Raw genomic sequence first — 20,206 nt, 5'->3', positions numbered from 1 at the left:
ATGTCCCAGGGACTGCCTGTGAAAGAGACCTAATAGGCACTGGATAAGAGAAGAGGAAGGAAGCTACCTCATTCTTGGAACACTCTGGGAATGCATGAGAGAAAAATGATAAGGCCCATGGTGTCACCTCTGCTAGACAGGTTAGAGAACAGACAGCAGCTTCAGCTGCTAAGTTCAGACCTTCCCCCAGGTCTTCTCTGCATCATGGCGTCCCTGGCTATGCTTCTGCTGCCCCCAGCTTCCGCAGGGCCAAGAGAAGATGTGCCATAACAAGTAGCTGCAATTCTGGGGGTAGGGTCAGGTGAGCAGAACAGGAGCAAGCGAGGCCATTCAGACCTGAATGTGAAGGATGTCACTCTGTGATGGTGACTTGTTTTGCACTTGTTTACATGCTCACTCTCTCTCTCTCATATTTGTAGCCTGTTTATTTATTTATTTTCCTGTTTGGGCATGGGGGGAAAGAAACCCTAAGAACAAACAAAACAAGAAATCTTTCAAACGAAACTTGATTTTTTGCCACTGTTTCAAGTTAATGAAAACAATGCATCAAAGACAAGAAGCTGAACAAATGGTTCACCATAAAAATAATGCAGAAGAGGGGAGTTTTGCCTCTTTCTAAATTGTCCCCAAACTGCAATGTTATTGAATATATTTGCTGTTGGAAATGATTCACCATACTGGATCTGCAGCTCATTCACAAGCTGTGCTGATGTAAAATGTGGGCTGACCTTGCCCACTGTCTGGCTCTCATTGTTACTAATGGAGGCCAGGTGCCATTGTGCAACTACCTCTGTATTCCAGTCTAGCATTTCATTTTTTCCCGTCCCTTGACCATGCTCCACCAACTGACATTATATTGAAACTAATTCCTATCCCCACCAAAGTTTTCAGTGAAGGACCCAACACCTCGTCTCATATATGGGGAAGCAGGGACATAGGCACCTTTCGATCTCTCAAAAGACTCTGGAAATAGAAGCCAGTCTCTGAGGCTACCCGGTGTTTCACCTACTACCTTCTTTTTTTCATTATTTTCATCTCATATGTTTTTGAACATCTGACAACAAGCAAACACATACACATATGGATGGGTCCTCTGAAAGTCTGGAAAGCTTAGCAGTGTCTAGCTAAGAGCAGATGGGGACTTCTCTGGAATATGCTCATCTTTAGGAAAGCAATACAGTTCTTCCTGGAGATAACCTTGGTATCCATTAGGTAAGAGCAGTGATTGCTGTATTCCCACGTAGAAAGCTGACAGCACATCACTTAATTTGACCATTGCCAAGGACTGTCTTAATTCACACTGAGATGACTGTGTGGCAGCACCTTTGTTGAAGGAACGTTTCCAATCCCTAAAAAAGTGACACCGTTCTTGAGGTTTTGAAGATCTGTTATGAAATTTCCATTTTGAACAAAGTAGCTGTGTGAGTCCAAACACACTGAATTCATTACTGGCTAGATGCTTTGATAAGAGGTAAGCTTTGAATGTGGCAAATTGTAGCCACATTTTCTGTGTGATCCAACCAAGATTTATCACATAAAAGTACAGGCATTGAGCCCAGGGGAAAGGTGGGTGTTCCTGTATATATTTTGCTCCTTTTTGGTTTTAGATAAAATTTTTAATTATTTAGCATAAACCTTGGAAAGTCTTAACTTTTCCTTCACCTCTTTTGTTGTTCCTGTTGTGATGACATATACTGGATGTGGGTCTAAGGTTGCAATCTAGACACTAGCTTGTTTTCAATGCACACTTACATTTTGACTTACTTTTTGGGTAATATAGCTCATACTTTCAATTTCCCATCAAAATGAATATAGGAGGCACTATGTTTTGCAATCAAGATTTCCATCTCTGAAAGCTAAGTCATGCCTAGCATCAGTTAACGAGACTGGATTTTCTTCTTAATGCAGGCAAACCTAACTTCATAGACTCCCAACCAAAAGTTACCAAAACTTCAGACAAAGAAAATAAAGTTTACAGTCTAAATTATTCCATAAATGTGGCTATAAAGAAAAACTGGAGGTAGAGAAGGTAAAAAGAGAACTGTACATGGAAAATCAGAGGATGAAAAAGAACCAGTAAGCCAGTCACCCAAACATAAGACTAGGGTTTTTTTCTGGATTTGAAATACACAACTTCACTTTCTCCATAAACAACTCTGAATTCTGAAACAAAAGCTGTGTTTCTACAGCATAAAAAATATTTTTGAAAACTTTCAACTAATTCTGCCTGCAAATAAGGCCAACTCTAAAAATTGTTCCTGAATGGCACAGATATAGAACAAACAGAAGGTTATGCCAGTGGTTTATTTGCTTTGAACAACGTATGTTGCTCTGGTTTAAATACATACTAATGGGAAGGCAGTATTTTTTTTTTATATTCTGCATTAGAGTGCAAGTTCAGAGTTCACAAACAGTCTAGATGAGTTGTGGCTATAACATTTACAGAGGAAAATCAGCAGAGGTGTTCAAAGGCTGTTAAGTGTTTGCCATATAGATTGGGATGAAATGTCATCCCTCAAGTATGAGAATGAATGTACTTACCAAGCAATTTCACCATAATCAAGTCCCTCATGGGCTGTATCTGTATAGCTGTGGAAAAGCAGTTTGCTGCTCAGTTTTAAGCACGTTACACTTCTTTCTACATGATTGCCTCATGGCTGATGTGCAGACAGCCTGCCTGGGATCATGTCCTGATGGGAAAGCTTGTGGTGGCGAGTCCTGTGCTCTCCATGTGGGCTAGAGCATCATTGCAGCATGCACAGGAGGCGACCTGGAATCAACTATGTTTGCTGTTTATTCTCACAATGTCTCTGTTTGCTGGAAATGTACTATAGCCTCATTTCACAGCAGAGGAACTGCAGTATGCTGAGGGAAAATTGTCTTCTGTTGTAGAGCTGAGATGGGAGGAGCAGTTTGTCAACCCTCATGGCAGTGCTTCTGAGGCACTGAAGCCTCTGCTCAACCCAATTAAGGTGGTGGGATGGGGGAATTAAACCAGCCCAAATAAACTTCTCCCAGGAAGGACAAGGGAGCATGACTGAGCCTCTGCCTTGCATGCTATAGTGTCTGATCTGCTGCCAAAGCAGGGCAGATCTGTGCTGCCTTTTCCTCATCTCTTGTAGAGAAACTACAAATTAGCCCTGCTATTAGTGGGATCAATTTTCAGTGTGGTGAATTTACCAATGTATTTATGAGAAGTTAATTTGTACTAAGGAAGAAATCATGTCGGTTCAAATGTGTTTAGTTAATTGTTGATGGCACTGGTGTGGCCATTAGTTATGAAAAATGTATTTCTATTAGGGGTTAGTGAGTTACTTCTGCTGTATCAGCTGTGATTGTTAGACCACTGGGTACTTTCTGATGCTGGAATGTGAATCAGCAGGGTGCCAGGCTGATGTAGAGCCAGTGTCATACCACAGTCAGACAGCCTGCAAGCAGCGCAGGGTAAAACAGCGACCTTGCCAGTTCTCTGCTCTCTGCCCCTCGTGCAGCTCTGCGGAGAGCCGCTACCTAATTGTACTTAACAGTTATGCCAGCTGTGGCAGTAACCAAACTAGAGCTTTCTGAAGTGAGGAGACAATGACCTGTGTTATCAGTGTCCTGAAACACAGCATATCTGTAACACTGCAAGGCACAGCACTGTTTGTTCTCTCAGAACCTGGCAGAGGCTGAACGTAAGAAAGGTTTTAAATGAAACAACATTTTAAAACATGTCTTTATATCTTATTGCTCATGTTTTCTGAGATCACAAGGATGGTCAGATACCTGTGTTTTAACGCTCTGCTTTGCAGCCTATGAAACCCTTGGCTGGGTTGGCTACTGCCACACCAGTTATGGTATTTGAGTAGTTAAGGATTCAGATGGAAACAACTGATTTCATAACCCGCCAAACATTAAGCTGCACTTTTAAAAATCCTGTGTTAGAATATGGACAAGCAAATAGAGGAGGAAGGATATGTTTAGTCCCTAAAACACATATTTAGTTTGGCAAATGTAGATTCCTTAACATGCATTTTCTCATGTTTGGGTTGCCCTTTGTATGTAGGCTTCACCGATGGAGCTTTTATTTAGGAAGAGAATGCTGCTTGAGTTCTCGCATCCCCCTGATGCCTCAACAATTATCTTTGTTACCCTTTCCAAACTTGTGGAGACAGGAGAATCAAATACAAAGATAACTGCCAGAATACAGATCCTCAATCGGCATAAATTAATCATCTCTCTTTTAACTGGGGTTGGCATTTCAGAGCCAGAACACAACCGTCTGGAAATGTGAAGCAAACTCAGTGCTATTTTAGTGTGTGGATCACCAGGCACAATTCTTCCTGGGGGCGCCTGCTCAAAATACTCCCCCAACCCATTATGCGGAGTGCAGCTTCTCTGACCTGGCTGCCCCACCACCACCCCACAGGGACAGTGCCAGCCTTTCTGCAGTGCCTGTGTGTCACCCAGGCAGCCTCGGCAGCTCGAAGCCCACGGGTGGGGACCCAGCGCTGCAGGCACGCTGCTCGGGGCCAGGCAGAGCGTGTGTCACACCACTGCAGCTGGGCGCTCGTGGCTGGACTGCGGTGCCTTGCAGCAGCACGATGCGTTCAGCACCTTCTCACCTCCTTGCACTGATTGAGGACAGGCCCTTATGGGAGCGTTGCTTCAAGCTCCAGACTTGTCAGAGCATCTATTTTCTTGTTTCTCTGTATTCTGTGCTAAGGTTGTTATTAATGAAACAAAAGGTGAGCATCATTCCCTTTCCCTTGCCTTGCCCACGCACATTAATTTAAATGCAAATCCACACAGAAAGATCAAAATTAATTATACTTTCTGCAGCAGGCTACATAGAAAATTGAAATGCACAGGACTGGCTTTTCTTTTTAGAAAATTGAAATGCACAGGACTGGTCTTTTTTTTTTTTTTTTTTGAAAGTGGAAAGGAGAAACAATGTAGCAAAAAGACTAAAATATGCATCTAAATGTTGCATGCTTGCTTGCTTTTTAGTTTCTGATGCTTTTTGTTCATCTGAATTTCCACAGTTGTTTTCGGCGTCAAGCTGTTTCAGAAGGAAAATTGAAAGCTTAATCTGCTAGTGACATAAATTGATCTCTAAATGACAAATAATATTCTGTTTACCACTAATAACAATTGATCTTCATTAAGAAAAACTATGCTGACTCTTGAGAAATGTGTCCATTATTGCCTGATCAGAAATATAGCTAAAGTCTTGAGATTTTTTTTTTTTTTTTTTTTTTTTTTCAGGGAAAAAAAAAGACAGGGGGAGAGGAGTGTTTTGTTCCTCAAGGAGTTCAGGCATTTCTAGAAGTTTTTTCAATGAAAATGCAGTCAGGTGAATTTGTAACCCAGGGTGCAGTGCAGAGTCTTTTGAATTCCACACCTGGACACAGTCACAGCAAATGAACTGCTTCCAGTAACCAACGTATGGACAGGGATATCCTGTTTGCCAGCTCCTGGGCAAGAAAAGCAAAATTCTGTCACTTTTTAAGGGAAATGGCTGCAGGCATTGTATGCAGTATGATACTCTTTGCTACAGAGATCTTAGACATGCTCTGAAAAACCTTCTGGATCAAGCTCTGTGGGGCTTCAGTGGAGGTGCCAGCAGGACAGTTACTTGACTTTATGTAGAAAAAAATGGATGTCCACAGATTTTAAGCATTTAAGGCCAATGGGAACAAACAAATAGACAGCTAAAAAGGAAACATTTAGCCAGACACTTTGTCACACTGGAGCTTACTTGCTTAGTAGTCTGTGGAAAGTGCGTGCTGTTCTGCTCCTTAGCCAGATCCTGTCCTTAGGACTGTTGGCCTTAACCAATGCCTGGAGACATCAATTCAGCCAGCTTACTGCTTGCTCTCCCTGTGCAAGCAGTATGGTTGTAGCTAGATGCATTCATGTATTAAAAAAAACAGAAGAAAGAAATGGATGCTTATGATCAAATAGCTCCTTTTTCAAATTCCACATGTCATTAAGAAAGTAGTTATTTGTGTCCCCATAGCAACTAGATGTCAAGGTGTCTCTGTAAAACACATGGCCAGAGATCTTCCCTAGAAAGCTTACAAATTAAGCAAATCAGAGAAAATACTCAGAGAAAAAAGCTGACAAAGAAAAGGGATTTATCCCTGGGTATGGAGTAATTAAAAATAACATCAGTTATTTTTTTGTTTCAGTACCTTGTTGAGATTTTACTGAACAGGACACAGTGGATCTGTTCTTTCCACTGACTTCCCGTAAAAACATGGATCTAGTTCAAGACCTCGATCCCGCTCTTTAAATATTCTGTTACATTGTATCAAAGATACTTCTACAAGAAAAAACAGCTTAACTGAACAATCCTGGATCCAGCAAATGCCTTCCCAAGGCCAGCCCTAAAGACTTAGCGAGAGGTGGAAGCAGCATACAGTTGGTAGCCTGGCCCCTATGAGCCCAGCTGGGCTCAAGAGCTCAGTACAGCGCCAGACCAGCTGGGTGGTACCCGAAGGGGGCCTGGCTAGATCTGGTCTTTGCAGAAGCCCTGAAAAAAAAGGACCCAGGTGATTGTGCTGGCATTTAGCTGGTCAAAGCAGCAAAACACCTTTTGGTCGGCAGCCGTACAGGGCTTTTTGAGTGGGACCCTGTGAAGAGATGCTGGGCCCTTGCTTGCCCTAGGCTTGCTGCTGAGAGCTGCAATTCTTCAAGTGAGCTGGTCATTCAGATTGCAGTACTCAGCAACTGTCATTTATTACAGTGAAGGGAAGCACAGTAAGTAATAGCTTCAGATACTTTCTCTCTCGGTCTTGCGGCCCAGCTTAGTTTTAGTGTGGTTTCTTTAGATGTGCTTTGCTTACCACCAGCATGCCCAGGAATCACTCAAGTGCAGTGTTAGCACAATAAAGTCCACAGTCTTTTCTTCCAAATAAAAGCGAAAAGCAACAGCCTTCAAGTCATTTCAGCATCCCGCTTTCCTGGTGTCAGCTCAGTGAAGCAAGGTTATGCAAACTTCAGTCCAGCAAAGGCTGCAACTGTCAGCACAGTGATATCTCCATCCTGTTTTCTCAGAAGTCTTCCTGAGAACGCTCAAACACCCCTGCTGCAACCAGGAGAAACAACACTTATGACCATTGTTCTTTAAAGTCACAGATATTGAGCAACTGTATTATTTGTTCAGCATTTTCTTGTCAAGGAAAGACATCGGCAAATTTTCAGATAATCCATGTGTCAGTATGCTGTCTCCATATATTATGCACAAAACCACCATCCCCACACATACTAACAGGTGAATCTTGCCTAGCAATCTTATCTTATTGCTACATAGATATCAAAAATACTATCTGGTTAAGGTGGTGGAATGCATTTCAGCTGTGCTCAGTTCACACAAGCAAGTGCTGTTATATTTCTCTGGTAATGTGTAACATTTTGTGATCCTATAAGGGGTATTGGTGCAGCAGTGGTCCCCAGAATTTCCTGTATTTCTGCAAATTTAAACAACATGATGCTGATGATTGATCATAGTAATTTTGTTGTTCATATCATCCTATTCGTATCACAGCAGGTATTGCTTGTAATTATTAAGGCTATTTGTTATTAGAGATGCATGGGTGGTGAAATACAATGACAAGCAAACAATTTAACTGATAATAAAATTAGCTGATCATGGAAAGTCAATCTGCTAATTATCTGCAGACTGTGTCCGTCAGTTATGTTTTGCATTTCTTAGTCTCCTCTCTTCCCAGCAGAACAGCTCTTGCAGGGCTGCATTCTAATACACCAAATTTCCCAGCAAGAGAGGTCTTAATCATGTTACACCTTTGCTCTCATACGGGTTCATGTAACTTCATAAATACTTTGTGACAAATAGGCATTTGATCCTGTAATTTACTACAGAACACACAGCGCACTGAAGAATTTTAATGGAAGGTTCTTTATAAAATTTAGTAAAAATTAGATGGATCTCTTCAATTTTGTAACTATTGGAAAGTACCCAGTACATAGATTTCTTAGTTGTTAATTTTCAAAACCTCTTGTGATATTTATGTGGTGGAGCTCACATTAAGGTCAATTTGAAACATGTAGATAGAGAATACCTTTGGACACTTTAAAAACTGTTCTCAGTTCCTGTGATTGTCAGCTGATTTATTTACTGAAATGCTAGTATAAATGCAGTAAAGAGACAAAGTGTGTGAGCAGTGGGACCAGTAGAACTTAGTTTTCCTCGCATCTTTGCATAGCAGTATTGGGACCTGGGCCTGGCACCAAAGCTGTCATTTTAGCAAGTATTTGTATGGCTGTTTAATAGCAAAACATCTCCTTTTTATATCCAGTATTAATAAGTGGTTTCATAGTTGGGTATGGTCAAATTAAGCGTGGCTGTCAGTCTTTATATATTCTGTCAGTTTCCTTATGTTTTAATTTTTGTTTTAAATACTGTCAGGCAAACAAATAACCCATCCAAAATTAAATATTTTTTTTCTCATGCCCGTTTTTTACAATGGATTATTAAAAGGAAACATTGAGTCACCTTCCAAGAAAATACCATCCTGTGTTGAAAAATTATAATGCTTTAAAAGTAATAGCATTAAAATATTTTAACTGTTTTAAAATAAACATCTGGATTTTTTTTCCACAAAGTTTGGAACAGATTCCTGACAGAGAAGATGGAATAAGGTAAAACGCTTAAGACTCATCATGAATTGCTTACACTTCCAGACTAAAGGAAGCCTGCACACATAGAAGGAACATTGAATCGTAGCAGAATGAATCATAGAATTGTAGAACAGTTTGGGTTGGAAGGGGTGTTCAGAGATCATCTAGTCCAGCCCCCCTTCCATGGGCAGGGACATCTTTCAGTAGATCAGGTTGCTCAATCACCTAAAATCAAGGAGTTTGTGAATGACCTTTCGGCTGAGGAACGGGCAAAGCTTTCAGGTGCCCATGTGCATGTGGTTGGAGGGTGACTGTATTAAAGACTGAGGTAAATACCCTTCAAGAGAAGGATGAGTGAGGAGAGTAGAAATAATCAAATAGGAGATGGAAAACCAGGAAGGTATTTCAATAGCTGTCCAAACACACTGCAAATAAAGGAACGAAAGCTGTTCTACACAAATGCTAGATTTCTAAGAAATGTGATGGAGGAACCACAATATTGGCTAAATATCAGAGGATATAACATTGGCTAAATAGACCTGTGGTTTGAACCATGATGCCCATTCTTATTTTCAGGTCAGTCTATGTCTGCTTTTTTAAGTCAAAACCAGTCTGGGATATAAGTGGGCTGAAATACTATTTTTACAACTTTGTTCCAAGTGTGAAATGCCTAGCCAAAACCATAACGCTGCATAAGGGAGCTGAACAGCTCTGCTGATCATAAGAAATACAGAGGGACTGTGACCTATAGAGTACCATGTGACTGAGCTCTGATGCACCATCACAATATCAGAAAGCAAATAATAATTCATGCCTGATCTTAGATGCAAGCTACAAGATAAACTTCAGTCACCCATTTGCTTTGCTATTAATCTCTGCAGGAGGTGCCAATGGAAAGTGTTGGTAAAAATAAACTGTGAAGTAAACCCTACTGAAAAAAAAACCTCTGGAAAAACCCTCCAGCTTTAGACTGGAAGCAAGGGGAGCTTTGCCAGATGTGGGAGTGCAGAGAGGCCTTTGAGTGCTGCACACAGCTGCAGCTGTGTCTCTGTCTGTAGTGAGTACTTGTTTACGCTGTCTGGGAGCATGCACTCTCCACATGCACTTCTGAACTCCTGCTGATAGCAGGTGAACCTAATCTGCCAGATAGTACAGCCTCTAGGTATCCAAGAGAGCTATCAACCCCTTATTCTGACAGGCAGTAACAAGAATTAATACAGATGATAATTAGTCCCTGCATTTGCCTTCTTTTCACTATTAAAAGAAAGGAGAGCTTTTTTGTATAGGAATGACATGAATATGTGTTTGCCAGAGACAAGCTGGATTGGAATGGCTTCCTGCATCCTGCATTGCCAGATAGAAATCCAGAGCTGTCCTAGTGAGAGCTCTGGAGGATCCCCATGGAAAACGATCACAAGAAGAAGACAAGTAAATGGTGACAAGTGGGGCCAAGGTCCCCTTGGCCATCTGCTGCCAAGGGGTGAACAGGCAAATCTCTGATATCTAGGAATGTGTGGGGTTTCTCCTCTGTGAAATGAGTCTCATCAGGCTGGGAGAGATGACCAGCCAGACCTCTGAGAACAACTGAGGAACAAAGTGGGGTCACACTTGTCTCCAGAAAGCAATCCTGTTTTTTGTAGGACCCTGAGCAGTTAAGACTTAGCAACAGCCTTGATAAACTCTGCTGCCAGTAAAGATGGAAAGCGGGAAACTTTCATGTTCAGACTAAAACCAACATACTTACAAATAGAGATGTGTCTGGACTTTCCCCACCACTCAATTTACATAATATTTCCACTTGACATTAGCTAGTGGCCCCCCCCCAATAGTAAGAGCTGGGAAGGAACATCCCAACAGCTAATTCCAGGTCCCTCCAACAAAATACAGACAGCACCCCAAGGATGGTCTAGAACACAGTGGTCTGATAACAAGGTCACTGCAGACAAGCAGTGGCAAAAGCACACTTCCATCTGTCTAAATCTTTGAGTATGTTTGAACATAATGGTGTACTGAGGTTAAAGGACTGGAAATGTGGGATGACGTGCTTAAATGCACAACCTCTGTTTGCCCTTGTGAAGATTATGAGCCATACCTAAAAGTGCATTGCCACAGGATCAGGTAAATTGGCTTTTATTGAAACATACTGTAATATGAGGCAGGGGGGGCTACGGGGAAGATTCCAATTTAACACAAGTACATTGCATTTCAGGCTCCCAAATAACTATTGATATCTGCTGTCCTGGAGCAAATCATATCTTCCTTGACAAGTCAGACAGCTGCTCTTTCTCTATCTTCCTTTTGTTATCTTTAATAGCCATGGGTTGTTGTGGTACCATGAAAAAAATGTTTGCAACTTACTTGATGGATGTCTCACCTCCTGCTATTAGCCCTGGTTCATGGGTTCATCTAATGCTCATTCTTGCCTGCAAAACTCAGACCGAGTGCTTTTGAGATGAGAGTGTGCTGGCTGCCACTGCACAGTGAGTGCAGTGCACACTGTGTACAGCTCCCCCTCCAGCTGGCAGCCGGTGGGGTGAACAAGCTCATCCTCCAGAAATCCAGTTAAGGTAGAAGCAATCTTCGGAGCTCATCTGGTCCAGGCTCCTGCTCAGAGCAGGGCCAACTTTCAAGTCCTATGAGATTGCTCAGGGTCTTCCCCAGCTGAGGCCTGATTAACTCCAGGGGAAGTAGACCCCACAGCTTCTCAGGGTAAATGTTCTCACATTTGATCACAATAATTGTGTGGAATTTTTTTCCATTTGTTTAAGGTGTGGGAATACTGGTATCTTAAATACAGGAATACTAACAATTGTAAGATAGATCTAAGGAAAACCATGGCTATATTTGACCAGTTTCACCCAGACTTTGAACTGAAAAGACAAAGCAAATCTCTTTCAGGCTACTGACTGTCCTAAGGTGTGTCAAAGGAAATAAAGACATATGCGGTAGAAAAGGCTGGAGGTGGTGATAGTGCATCTGTTCCCTTGCTTTTGTCTGTCAGACTTTGCTGCCCCCAAATCTCAGTCAACACCATAGGGTGTGTAAGGTCTCCCCAGGGTGTTCCAGGTCAGCCCTAAATCCTTCAACAGCAAACAGAAGTGTATGTGAGAGTTAAGCAAAGTAGTGAGTCTTTGTGTTTCAAAGGAGGAGTGCTTACGTTGTTCATTCAGCCAGCACAGCTGTAGGGGCACAGCCTTCTTCATGCAGCCACTGCAAGGAGCTGGACAAGTTAACAATTTGAATAGTCATGATCCCTTCTGCAGTTTTTCTGTGGCAACTATCCAGTTGCCCTGACACTGAGAGAAACAAGTGCAGCTGGAGACCTGTACCTGTTTGAACAAACTGAGGGGTCTCTGTCCAAAGTCATCAAAGGGCACCTAATAACAACTGCCAACTGCTATTATGCATTTAGGAGCAACCTCTAAACTACAGCATTTAAAAATCTGCTTCGAGGGAACATCCTTAAGTTGATGGATATCATGGAAGTCATACATACCCCAGTATTAGCTACTCAGGTTCCTCTGCTTTTTGTGTCTCTATTTGCCTGATTAATCTGTGATTAAGAACTAGGGCGAGCTGCACATCCCTAGTCAGGTTTTATATTCCTAAATGGGAAAAACTAACCCCTTTGGACCAGACTCTAAAACAAGCATCATTTGGAGAGAGGGGCAAGACTGACACATTTAGTACAGTTTTGGCAAATATAGTAATAAACAGGGTCCTCTTTATAGTTCCCAGTGGTGCATGCACACACCTATTTTTCTGTGTGCTGATGGAGCATTCAGGATTGAGATTGGCCCTCCAAACACGCAAGTGAGGAGAAGGGATTTCTGCTTTAATATGTGTATTGTGTACTCCTCCTAGCTCTCTTGTACTCTCCTTGTATAGGTGAGATCAAAAGAGAGGATTTTTTTTTTTTTTTTTTTTAAATCACACATTTGTAGCTATCGGCTAAAAAGAATACTAACAGAAAGAGAAATTTAGATCCTCCACCATGAAATTAATGGCCGTGCTTTGTGATTTGAACAGGTCCCCAGTGGTACCCTTCCCGTGTTGGCCTGCAACTAGAACGCAGTAAGTATTCATATGGTTGAATACATCCACCTTATGTATTATTAATCCTCTGGCAAGTTCTCCTCCTAACAGTACTGCTTTCTCTATATATATTATTTGGTGAACTGTTAGCACTTTTTCATTAGCTGATATCAATGATGAACTTTTTAGCTTTCTCATTAGTAAAGGAATCCAATGGTTTTCATGACCACTGAGTAAAAATGTTTCAGAATAGAGTACATGGCTGTAAGACAAGGCAGTTTTAAAACCATTCACTCACTTCTCTCACTCACTGCATTATCTGCTTTAGTACTTGCTCACAGCCTTATCAGAAGATTCAACTGGCTGCAGAAGGCAACCTCTTTTTTTGTGCCAGTATATCAGTTCTTGGTGGACATGACAGTGGGAGAGGAAGCTGCCATGTGCTGTATGGCATTTGGTCTGTGGACACGTAGCATTGCACTGCCCTAGAAAATGAGGGCTCAGCACCTGGTGGAATTTAGCACCCTCACTGACTTAAACAGTCAACAAACATATTGAAAAGGAGACATAATACATAAATTGGAAAAGAGAAAAGAAGTGTTGCAACCATGGCAACATGCCATGCCAGTGGCTGTTGGGGTTTCCTAATATCCAGCTCATTGCCTCTATTAAAAAAATAGAACCAGATATTGCCATTTTATGACTCTGCTTGTATACTCTAGATCCATCAGGAGTGAAAGCAGATGCCTCAGAATACTGTGAAAAGTAACGTAATGCTCAGATATACCTGGTCTGCCTAGGTCAGACAGCTTACAAAGTAATCTTGGTCTGTGGGCTTTTGCCCAAGAAGTTGTGTTCATTGTGATGGTGCCACCTATTGTAAAATAGCCTGAGAATGCAAATGTTTCAGCAGAAGATATCAGTGACGGAGACACTGCATAACATCAACTTTCCCATTAGTCTTGCAAGACAGAACAAAAAGTGCTCAATAAAATTGTCTGTGTGATTGCATGACATGTCTCTAATGGTCTAGATTAACAGAGGTAGTATCGTAACAGTTGTTATGCATTGCTGCCCAGTGTCATGTCAGCCTAATGCTTTTGTTAAAATGAGAGGAGAATAATTCTCATAGAAATGCTCTGAGTTGCTAACATGGAGAATAAGTGCTAAGTCAGAAAAATAAATCCAAATGCAAGTTGGGCCTACATCTTGATCATTAGCAGGGCTGCCTACATGTAATGCTGAGCCTCTGAGAGGATGCCTGTTGTTCATGCCATCTCCTCTTTCATTTTTGTCATTACAGATGGGCCCTATTTGAAGGATTCCATTAACATTCAAAGCCTTGCCGCTTCCTCCATCATTACACTGTATTTTACAGACCTGGGTCAGCAGGTCGGTTGGACCACAGTAAGTATGTCCTTGTAACAATCGACATGACGCATCTTAATGTACAATGTGTTTTAGCATCAAATTACTCCAACTTCCTCAGCCTGTCCTTCCTGTGTCAAATGGTGTAATTACTTTATCGGCAGTCAAAACAGAATTAAATGGATAGTAAGCCAAGTTATCAATGTGCTAACTCTGACATCCAATTAAAGATTAGAAGGTGGACATAACAATATTGCCTGAGGAAAAAAAAAATCCATTTTAAAAAACAGTTTTAGCTTAACAGGGTTTATATGCCTGTGCAGGACCTGTAGCCAAAGACATTCATTTGCTGCAAGGCTCCTCAGCTCTGAAAGTGGAAGGATATTAAAAAGAAAAAAATGGATTTCTGATAATCCTGTTATTAATGCAGGACAATTATTGGATCGGTATGTCTTACTCTTTGTTTGCCCAAAGAACAATTCTGAGAGAGTGGTGAGGCCAAAGGATTCCAGGCAGAAGATGCTGATCCAGGCTCAGGAGTCACAGAACTTGAATCTGTAAAACAAAAGCATTCACCATGAGCAACAATACCTGTATTATGTTGCAGGCAGAACCACGATCTGTTTTTACTTTTGGTGTCATTTTGACTTCAGTTATTTTCCTGTGAGCAGCTGTTGGAAGGTCAGGGTGGTGAGAGAGGCAACTCGTTCCACCCAAATGGGGTTGTGGGGAACTCTAACCTTACAGGCTCATCTGTGGAACGAGGAAGTGAAAGATTCAATTCCTTCACAGCTCAAAGACAGAAGACAGAAGGTTTTGAAAGGACAGTGAAGGAATGGGAGATGAAAAGACCTTTCCAACATCCTGCAGTAGGCATAGTTGGTGGAGCTGAAAGTACTCTCACTACTAGACTGACCTAGCTTGTGCTGTAGTTTGCATGTGCTGCATTACCTGGAGTAACACACAGACGACATCTGTGTCTTGGGTAATGAGATTCTCCATTTCTGCAGTGAGAAACATGAGTAAGACAGAACTACAGTTTCTGAAAGCTGAAGATTTACCCCACTGATTTCCATACTGATTAATGGCCTACAAAGGCCATACTGATTAATGCTAGTTCGGGTCCTGCTTCCCCCCCAACCCATCCCATCACTGTGGAATTTACTTGCAAAGCAAAATTGTGAGTAGTGAAGCCTCTTGTTTGCTACAACTAAGTAATCTGCAAGAACCTTATTTATTCTCTCCTTTCCTGGTGGTTTATGTAGCCTAAGACAGTAACATAACTAAAGCTTAATATCCCGTTATAAATAGTGCAGTTATGACTAGGCATTGATACTGCAGGCAGTGGCATTTTTTTAATGATTTAATCTGTGTGTGCAAAAAGTTAACTCCATGAGTTTCTGGATATTCATCTTATCTCATTCTGTTCCATACTCTAAATTGTCTCCATTCTCAGTGGGAGAAACCTTCTTCCTAGCCATGTCATTTAAACAGTCAAGAGATTTTTATATTATAGGTAGTCCATAACTATAAAGAAATTCACAGAAGATTGTATTCTAACAATAGAAAATAAGAATTAATTTGTACACAGGACGTATAGTTTTACTGCCATTTTTACTGTGCTTAGAGCTCCCATTCTTCTATCCCCCTTGATGCTCTATCAGATTTATGCACAGTGAGGGATGCTTCTGATTTAAAGGGTTGACATTTAAATAAACAAGGGACAGTATATAAATATTCTTATCTCATCAGCAAAATGATAGCTGAGGTACAAAGGGCCACGTTCAGGACTGGACTCCAAAAATAGACACAGAAGCACATGGAAATATGTTTGTGCTCCAGAGGTCAATGCATTGGGTATGGATCTGTCTAGGGGAAAACTAAACACAGAGGTGAGTCTTCTGGGGCTTTGTCACTTCATGTGAGATCACACTTGAGATGTCTGCTTGACGATCAAGAACACTAAGACCCCCAATGCTGGGGATTTACACCAAGACAATGACTTGTGTTTTTTAAAAGGGCAAAGTGGTACCCACCTCCATCTCCTGGAAGCAGTACCCTTTCCAGGCATGTTGTAAAATAAAAGATGATGCTGTTGTCTGTTCCCAGTCAAAGAATTTGGGTCTCTAGGAGCATATTTCTGAATTAAGAAACCTCAGCTTCCCTTTTGGAGCATGAACATTCTCTGATTTCCAGCCCTTGTCACACTCCACCTTGGTGACTCGAGAGTCCTGTTGTCTACTCAATCCCTCTGTCAGAGGCCGCCACTTTGTAGGAAGGATGTTTCCTTCAGCCTTCTTAAGACATGGTTGCACAATGACTGAAATATTTTTGATGTTTTCTGCTGTGAAAGGCCAGACATCCCCTGGCTCAGATTACACTACAGCTCTGAGATTGTTTGACCAGATTTCAACAAGTTCTAGAGTCTGGGTTGCTCTGAGGGAGGACAAACTGGGGTGAGGGATTTGCAGGTCTCCACTGGAGCATTTACTTGCCAATCTCTTTTGAAAGTGAGGTCCTTTCCTGGGATAACGTGGGTAGAAATACAACCTCAGCTGGCTCCTTCAGAAGAAAGGAGGCCCTCAAGGCTCATTTCCAGAAAGCAATTCAGGGAGAAAACAAAACCTGTTTCTTAGTATCATGGATTTTGTTAGAACTCACTCTCCACTCTGCCTTCTTTTTTATAAAACAAATATTATCTGAAGCACATAATTTACTTCTGCACAAGACTTACCAATTCCTTTACCCTACCTGGAGGGGATAGTTGAGGTTTGCTGACTGATGCTGCAGAGATACTAACGGAAGCTGAGTTTACAGATCTTTTCTATATGCCTCCTGCAAAGCTTGTACCCCCAGGGGTGTTTTAAATACCCACACTGAAGTGATGGGTTTTATTTTTAATCTCTGTCCAGTTTTGGGCCTAAGCATGTTTGACAGAGACCCCTTTTTACATATTGCAATGTGGCGTGTGACTTTTTGAAACATGGCTGGCATTCTACTGCTAAGAATGTATACTGCTACTGTAGTCGAAAGGAAACAGAAAACCATTCTTCCTGCTCAGATTCAGACTTCCATTAAAGCTTTCCTCATTTGAGCAGTGATTGCAATTTCTGATTTATCAACTTCTGTTGTCTACTTGCTACCCGGGCAGGCTACCAGAAGGATCAAAATAGAACTGAGAAAACAGCACAGAACTGTGAAAAATATTTTACCTCTAAATCTGTGGATTTCATAAGATTAACCCTGAAACACAGTACTTAAGTAAATATTTTTTTGTAACTGTGATTTAAAATTAGGGATTGCTTAAATACTTTGACTTCTGAGAGCCTTAAAATACTGAGTCTGGCAGCAGAACGGCTTCATTTCAAGTTTTCCAATGAAAAAAAGATTCTGCTCAATTTAGAAATGTAGAGACTAATACTTATTTAAGCCTGAGAACATATTTGAAATTTGAAAAGCCATGCTTTCACTAATTGGTCTGTTCCCTTCTGGCTGGCAAAAATTATCACTGAGTTAGACATTGTGGAAAATGAACAAGAATCCAAGAGATCTGTGTTTGAAGCTTTGTGCTTATGTGTAGCAGGTGTACACAGTGGGGAAGCACATGCTGTACTGAATAAAGAGGTGCGCCCGTTTTCTCGGGGGGAAGGCAGGGTTTTGGTCAGCGTGGTTCTCTCCTCTTACTCGCACAGTGCATACATACTGCAGTTTTTCTGTCCTGTGGGTGTGGGTTGGTGGCAAGTAGGGGAGAAGCAGTTTGCTCTGACTGTGGTTGGCAGAGCTCACTTGGTCCTGTAAATATGGAACAGGACCATGAATTCTGTGGGATTAATGTGATACAAAGCCATTTATGAGCCTTGATGGGTTTGAAAAAGAAAGTCAGACTGCTGCAGACTCATTTTCTCCACCTTCTCTATACTGAGGTCAGCTTTGAGTTTCCAGGGGGGAACAACTTAAGATATTTTCCCTAATCTGGGAATGGAAGAAAACAATTCAATAAAGGTTTATAACCTCTCAACAGGATGTGAGGATGTGGAAGTACAAACAACTATAATAGAAGAAAAAAGACAGGATCTGAGGAATCTGAAGGAGTGGGAAGGCTGGGAATCCCAGCAAACTAGTGGGCCAGCGTGAGGAAGATAAATGTAAGAAAATTCATATGATCATTGCTAAGGAAAGAATCTGAGATCAAGGTAAGAGAGAGAGATGAGCATCTATAGGATGTATCAGTGGAGAATGTCACTGAATATATTTCTCAGCAGATACATATCAGAGATTATATATTTTGTGGTTAATTCAAACACAGTTGTGGGACAGGACCCTACAAACTGAATAACACTTTCAGGGGATTGTGGGTACCTGGAAAACTTGGCAGCAGTTCCAAATAAACAGAATGTGTGATTCTGTGTAAGTCTGTTGATGGCTTAAGAATGCCTACAGCAAAGTGCCAAAGAGAGAAATTCCCAAATGGTTTTTCATTGCTAAACCTCTTGGATCAGTAGATAATTTGATCATAGAAGATGATGTCCAGGAAAAAAAAAGAAGTCACTATTTTCTCTACAGCACCTTTTCCAACTACAATTATTTGTAATGCAAAGCACCACTATTTGACAGCTAATAGTTTGTACTTGGCAGAAGTTTCTGCTTGAACACACAGTAAGTGTTGCTCTACCTTGGTACAGCTGGCCAAGTCAAGCTGATGCCAGTCAAATGCTACGAACTTTAAAAACATTGTAACCTTTTACAAAGGCAAATTACACACACAAGATCGGTCTTATTTTTCATATAATTAAGTCTAATAATTTTCAACCTCCAGGGTTATCAGAAGAGAACAGCTTGCATTTGCTTGTTTTCTTGCCATGGTTTTATATTATTTGTGCCTTTCCTTGGCCCACTTATACTTTTGGCTCTTTGTTACTGTCCAGTGGCAGCATGAAGTCAACTGATAAGGGAAGAGGAGACCTCTGAAACTGCCCAGCTGGCTGATTGGGATTCCTCAAATGCCGCTTCTAATAGGGCAAACAGTGCTGCAATAATTTCTCTTGGTCTCAGCAACAAATGCCACAAGCTCACAATGAGCCATGCCAGCATGTCAATTTTTCAGACACCAAAGGGAGCTAGGGAGCTAGAAGGAAAATTAATTCTGAGGGATGAACGTTTAGTTGCTGTTGAGCACAGTACAGGCTGAAGAACCTGTGTGTAAGTGTTTATAGTAACACCCTTGAGATTTTACTGCTTCAAATGCAAAAAAAAAGGTAGAAGGAATTCAGTAAGCATAAACAGAAGCTGTTTCTTTCAGTTATATACAACTTTATGTTAAACCCTTCCTGCTACTTAAGGAACAAAAAGCTACTTGATGTATGGTGCTGATAAATGTAGACCCTTTTCTATTTGTATGCACAGTAACTAGGAATGTTGACAATTTGTCAATCTATGCAAATTTGAGAAGTTTTAGTCCCTCTAAAATGAGCAAGCCTGGCAAAAATATTCTGTATGGGGAATTTTTGCCCAACCCCATACTGAGGGTAAGGAGAACACAAAGAGGAGAGTAAACCAGAGAGTGAAGCAGTGTTTGAGAAGACCAAGTGCCCCTTTGTCTATTCTTTGCCCACCTTGTCTGATGACCTTGACAAGTTACTGAATTTCTCTGTATCTTGGTTTCCAGATGTACAGCAAGAAAATAACGGTATTTTCCTCTTTGCAAAGTGCTTTGAGGCTTCTAGATGAAAAGCACTATGGAAAAGCCGGTTGAGGTTATTAATAATAGCCAGATGTTAAAAAGCACTATTTCATGTAGGTATCTACATAGCAGATGATAAATATACATTTAAAAATTATACATGTTATATGGCAGATTTCAAAATGCTGTCAAAGCCCTGTAAAGATTTGGCAGCAAATCTGAACTCACACTGATGTTTGGTTACAAACAGAACTTGAGTGCTTTGCTGAATATGTATAGGTACAAACATATATAACATGCATATACGTGTGTGTATAAGAGCATTTGTTAATTTGCAGTAATTTTCTATTTTGAGTAAGAAACGTGCAAAGGTTTGTGCTCTCAGGGAAGAATCTTGACCAGAGTATGAAGTGGTCTAATGCCAAACCAGTGGGTTTAGAAAGCTCACTACTAGGAGAAGAGACAGGAGGGAGTTGGGATTTCAACTTCCTTTCCTTT

General features: G+C 41.2%; 1 protein-coding gene and 1 long non-coding RNA gene across 8 annotated transcripts in view; one reads left to right on the top strand and one right to left on the bottom strand.

Annotated features, from left to right (window-relative positions):
* The window catches only part of LOC141960256 (uncharacterized), a 42,633-nt gene extending 39,682 nt beyond the window's left edge, over nt 1–2,951 (bottom strand). For all 3 annotated transcript variants that reach the window (XR_012633591.1, XR_012633590.1, XR_012633589.1), the window contains exon 1: nt 2,542–2,951. This is a non-coding gene — a long non-coding RNA (uncharacterized LOC141960256). The remainder of the gene's footprint in view (nt 1–2,541) is intronic.
* The window catches only part of TECRL (trans-2,3-enoyl-CoA reductase like), a 74,961-nt gene that overhangs the window by 24,359 nt on the left and 30,396 nt on the right, over nt 1–20,206 (top strand). For all 5 annotated transcript variants that reach the window (XR_012633588.1, XM_074905388.1, XM_074905385.1 and 2 more), the window contains exons 3-4: nt 12,655–12,699; nt 13,964–14,067. Coding sequence is in view for 4 of the 5 variants with exons in the window: in XM_074905388.1 (XP_074761489.1) it covers nt 12,655–12,699; nt 13,964–14,067 (149 nt within the window). In the remaining variant the exon portion in view is untranslated. The remainder of the gene's footprint in view (nt 1–12,654; nt 12,700–13,963; nt 14,068–20,206) is intronic.

The sequence above is a fragment of the Athene noctua genome, chromosome 4 (assembly GCF_965140245.1).
Source record: "Athene noctua chromosome 4, bAthNoc1.hap1.1, whole genome shotgun sequence".
Taxonomy (NCBI): domain Eukaryota; kingdom Metazoa; phylum Chordata; class Aves; order Strigiformes; family Strigidae; genus Athene; species Athene noctua.
The sequence above is the reverse complement of the archived record's forward strand: the minus strand, read 5'-3'. Positions and strand labels throughout refer to the sequence as shown.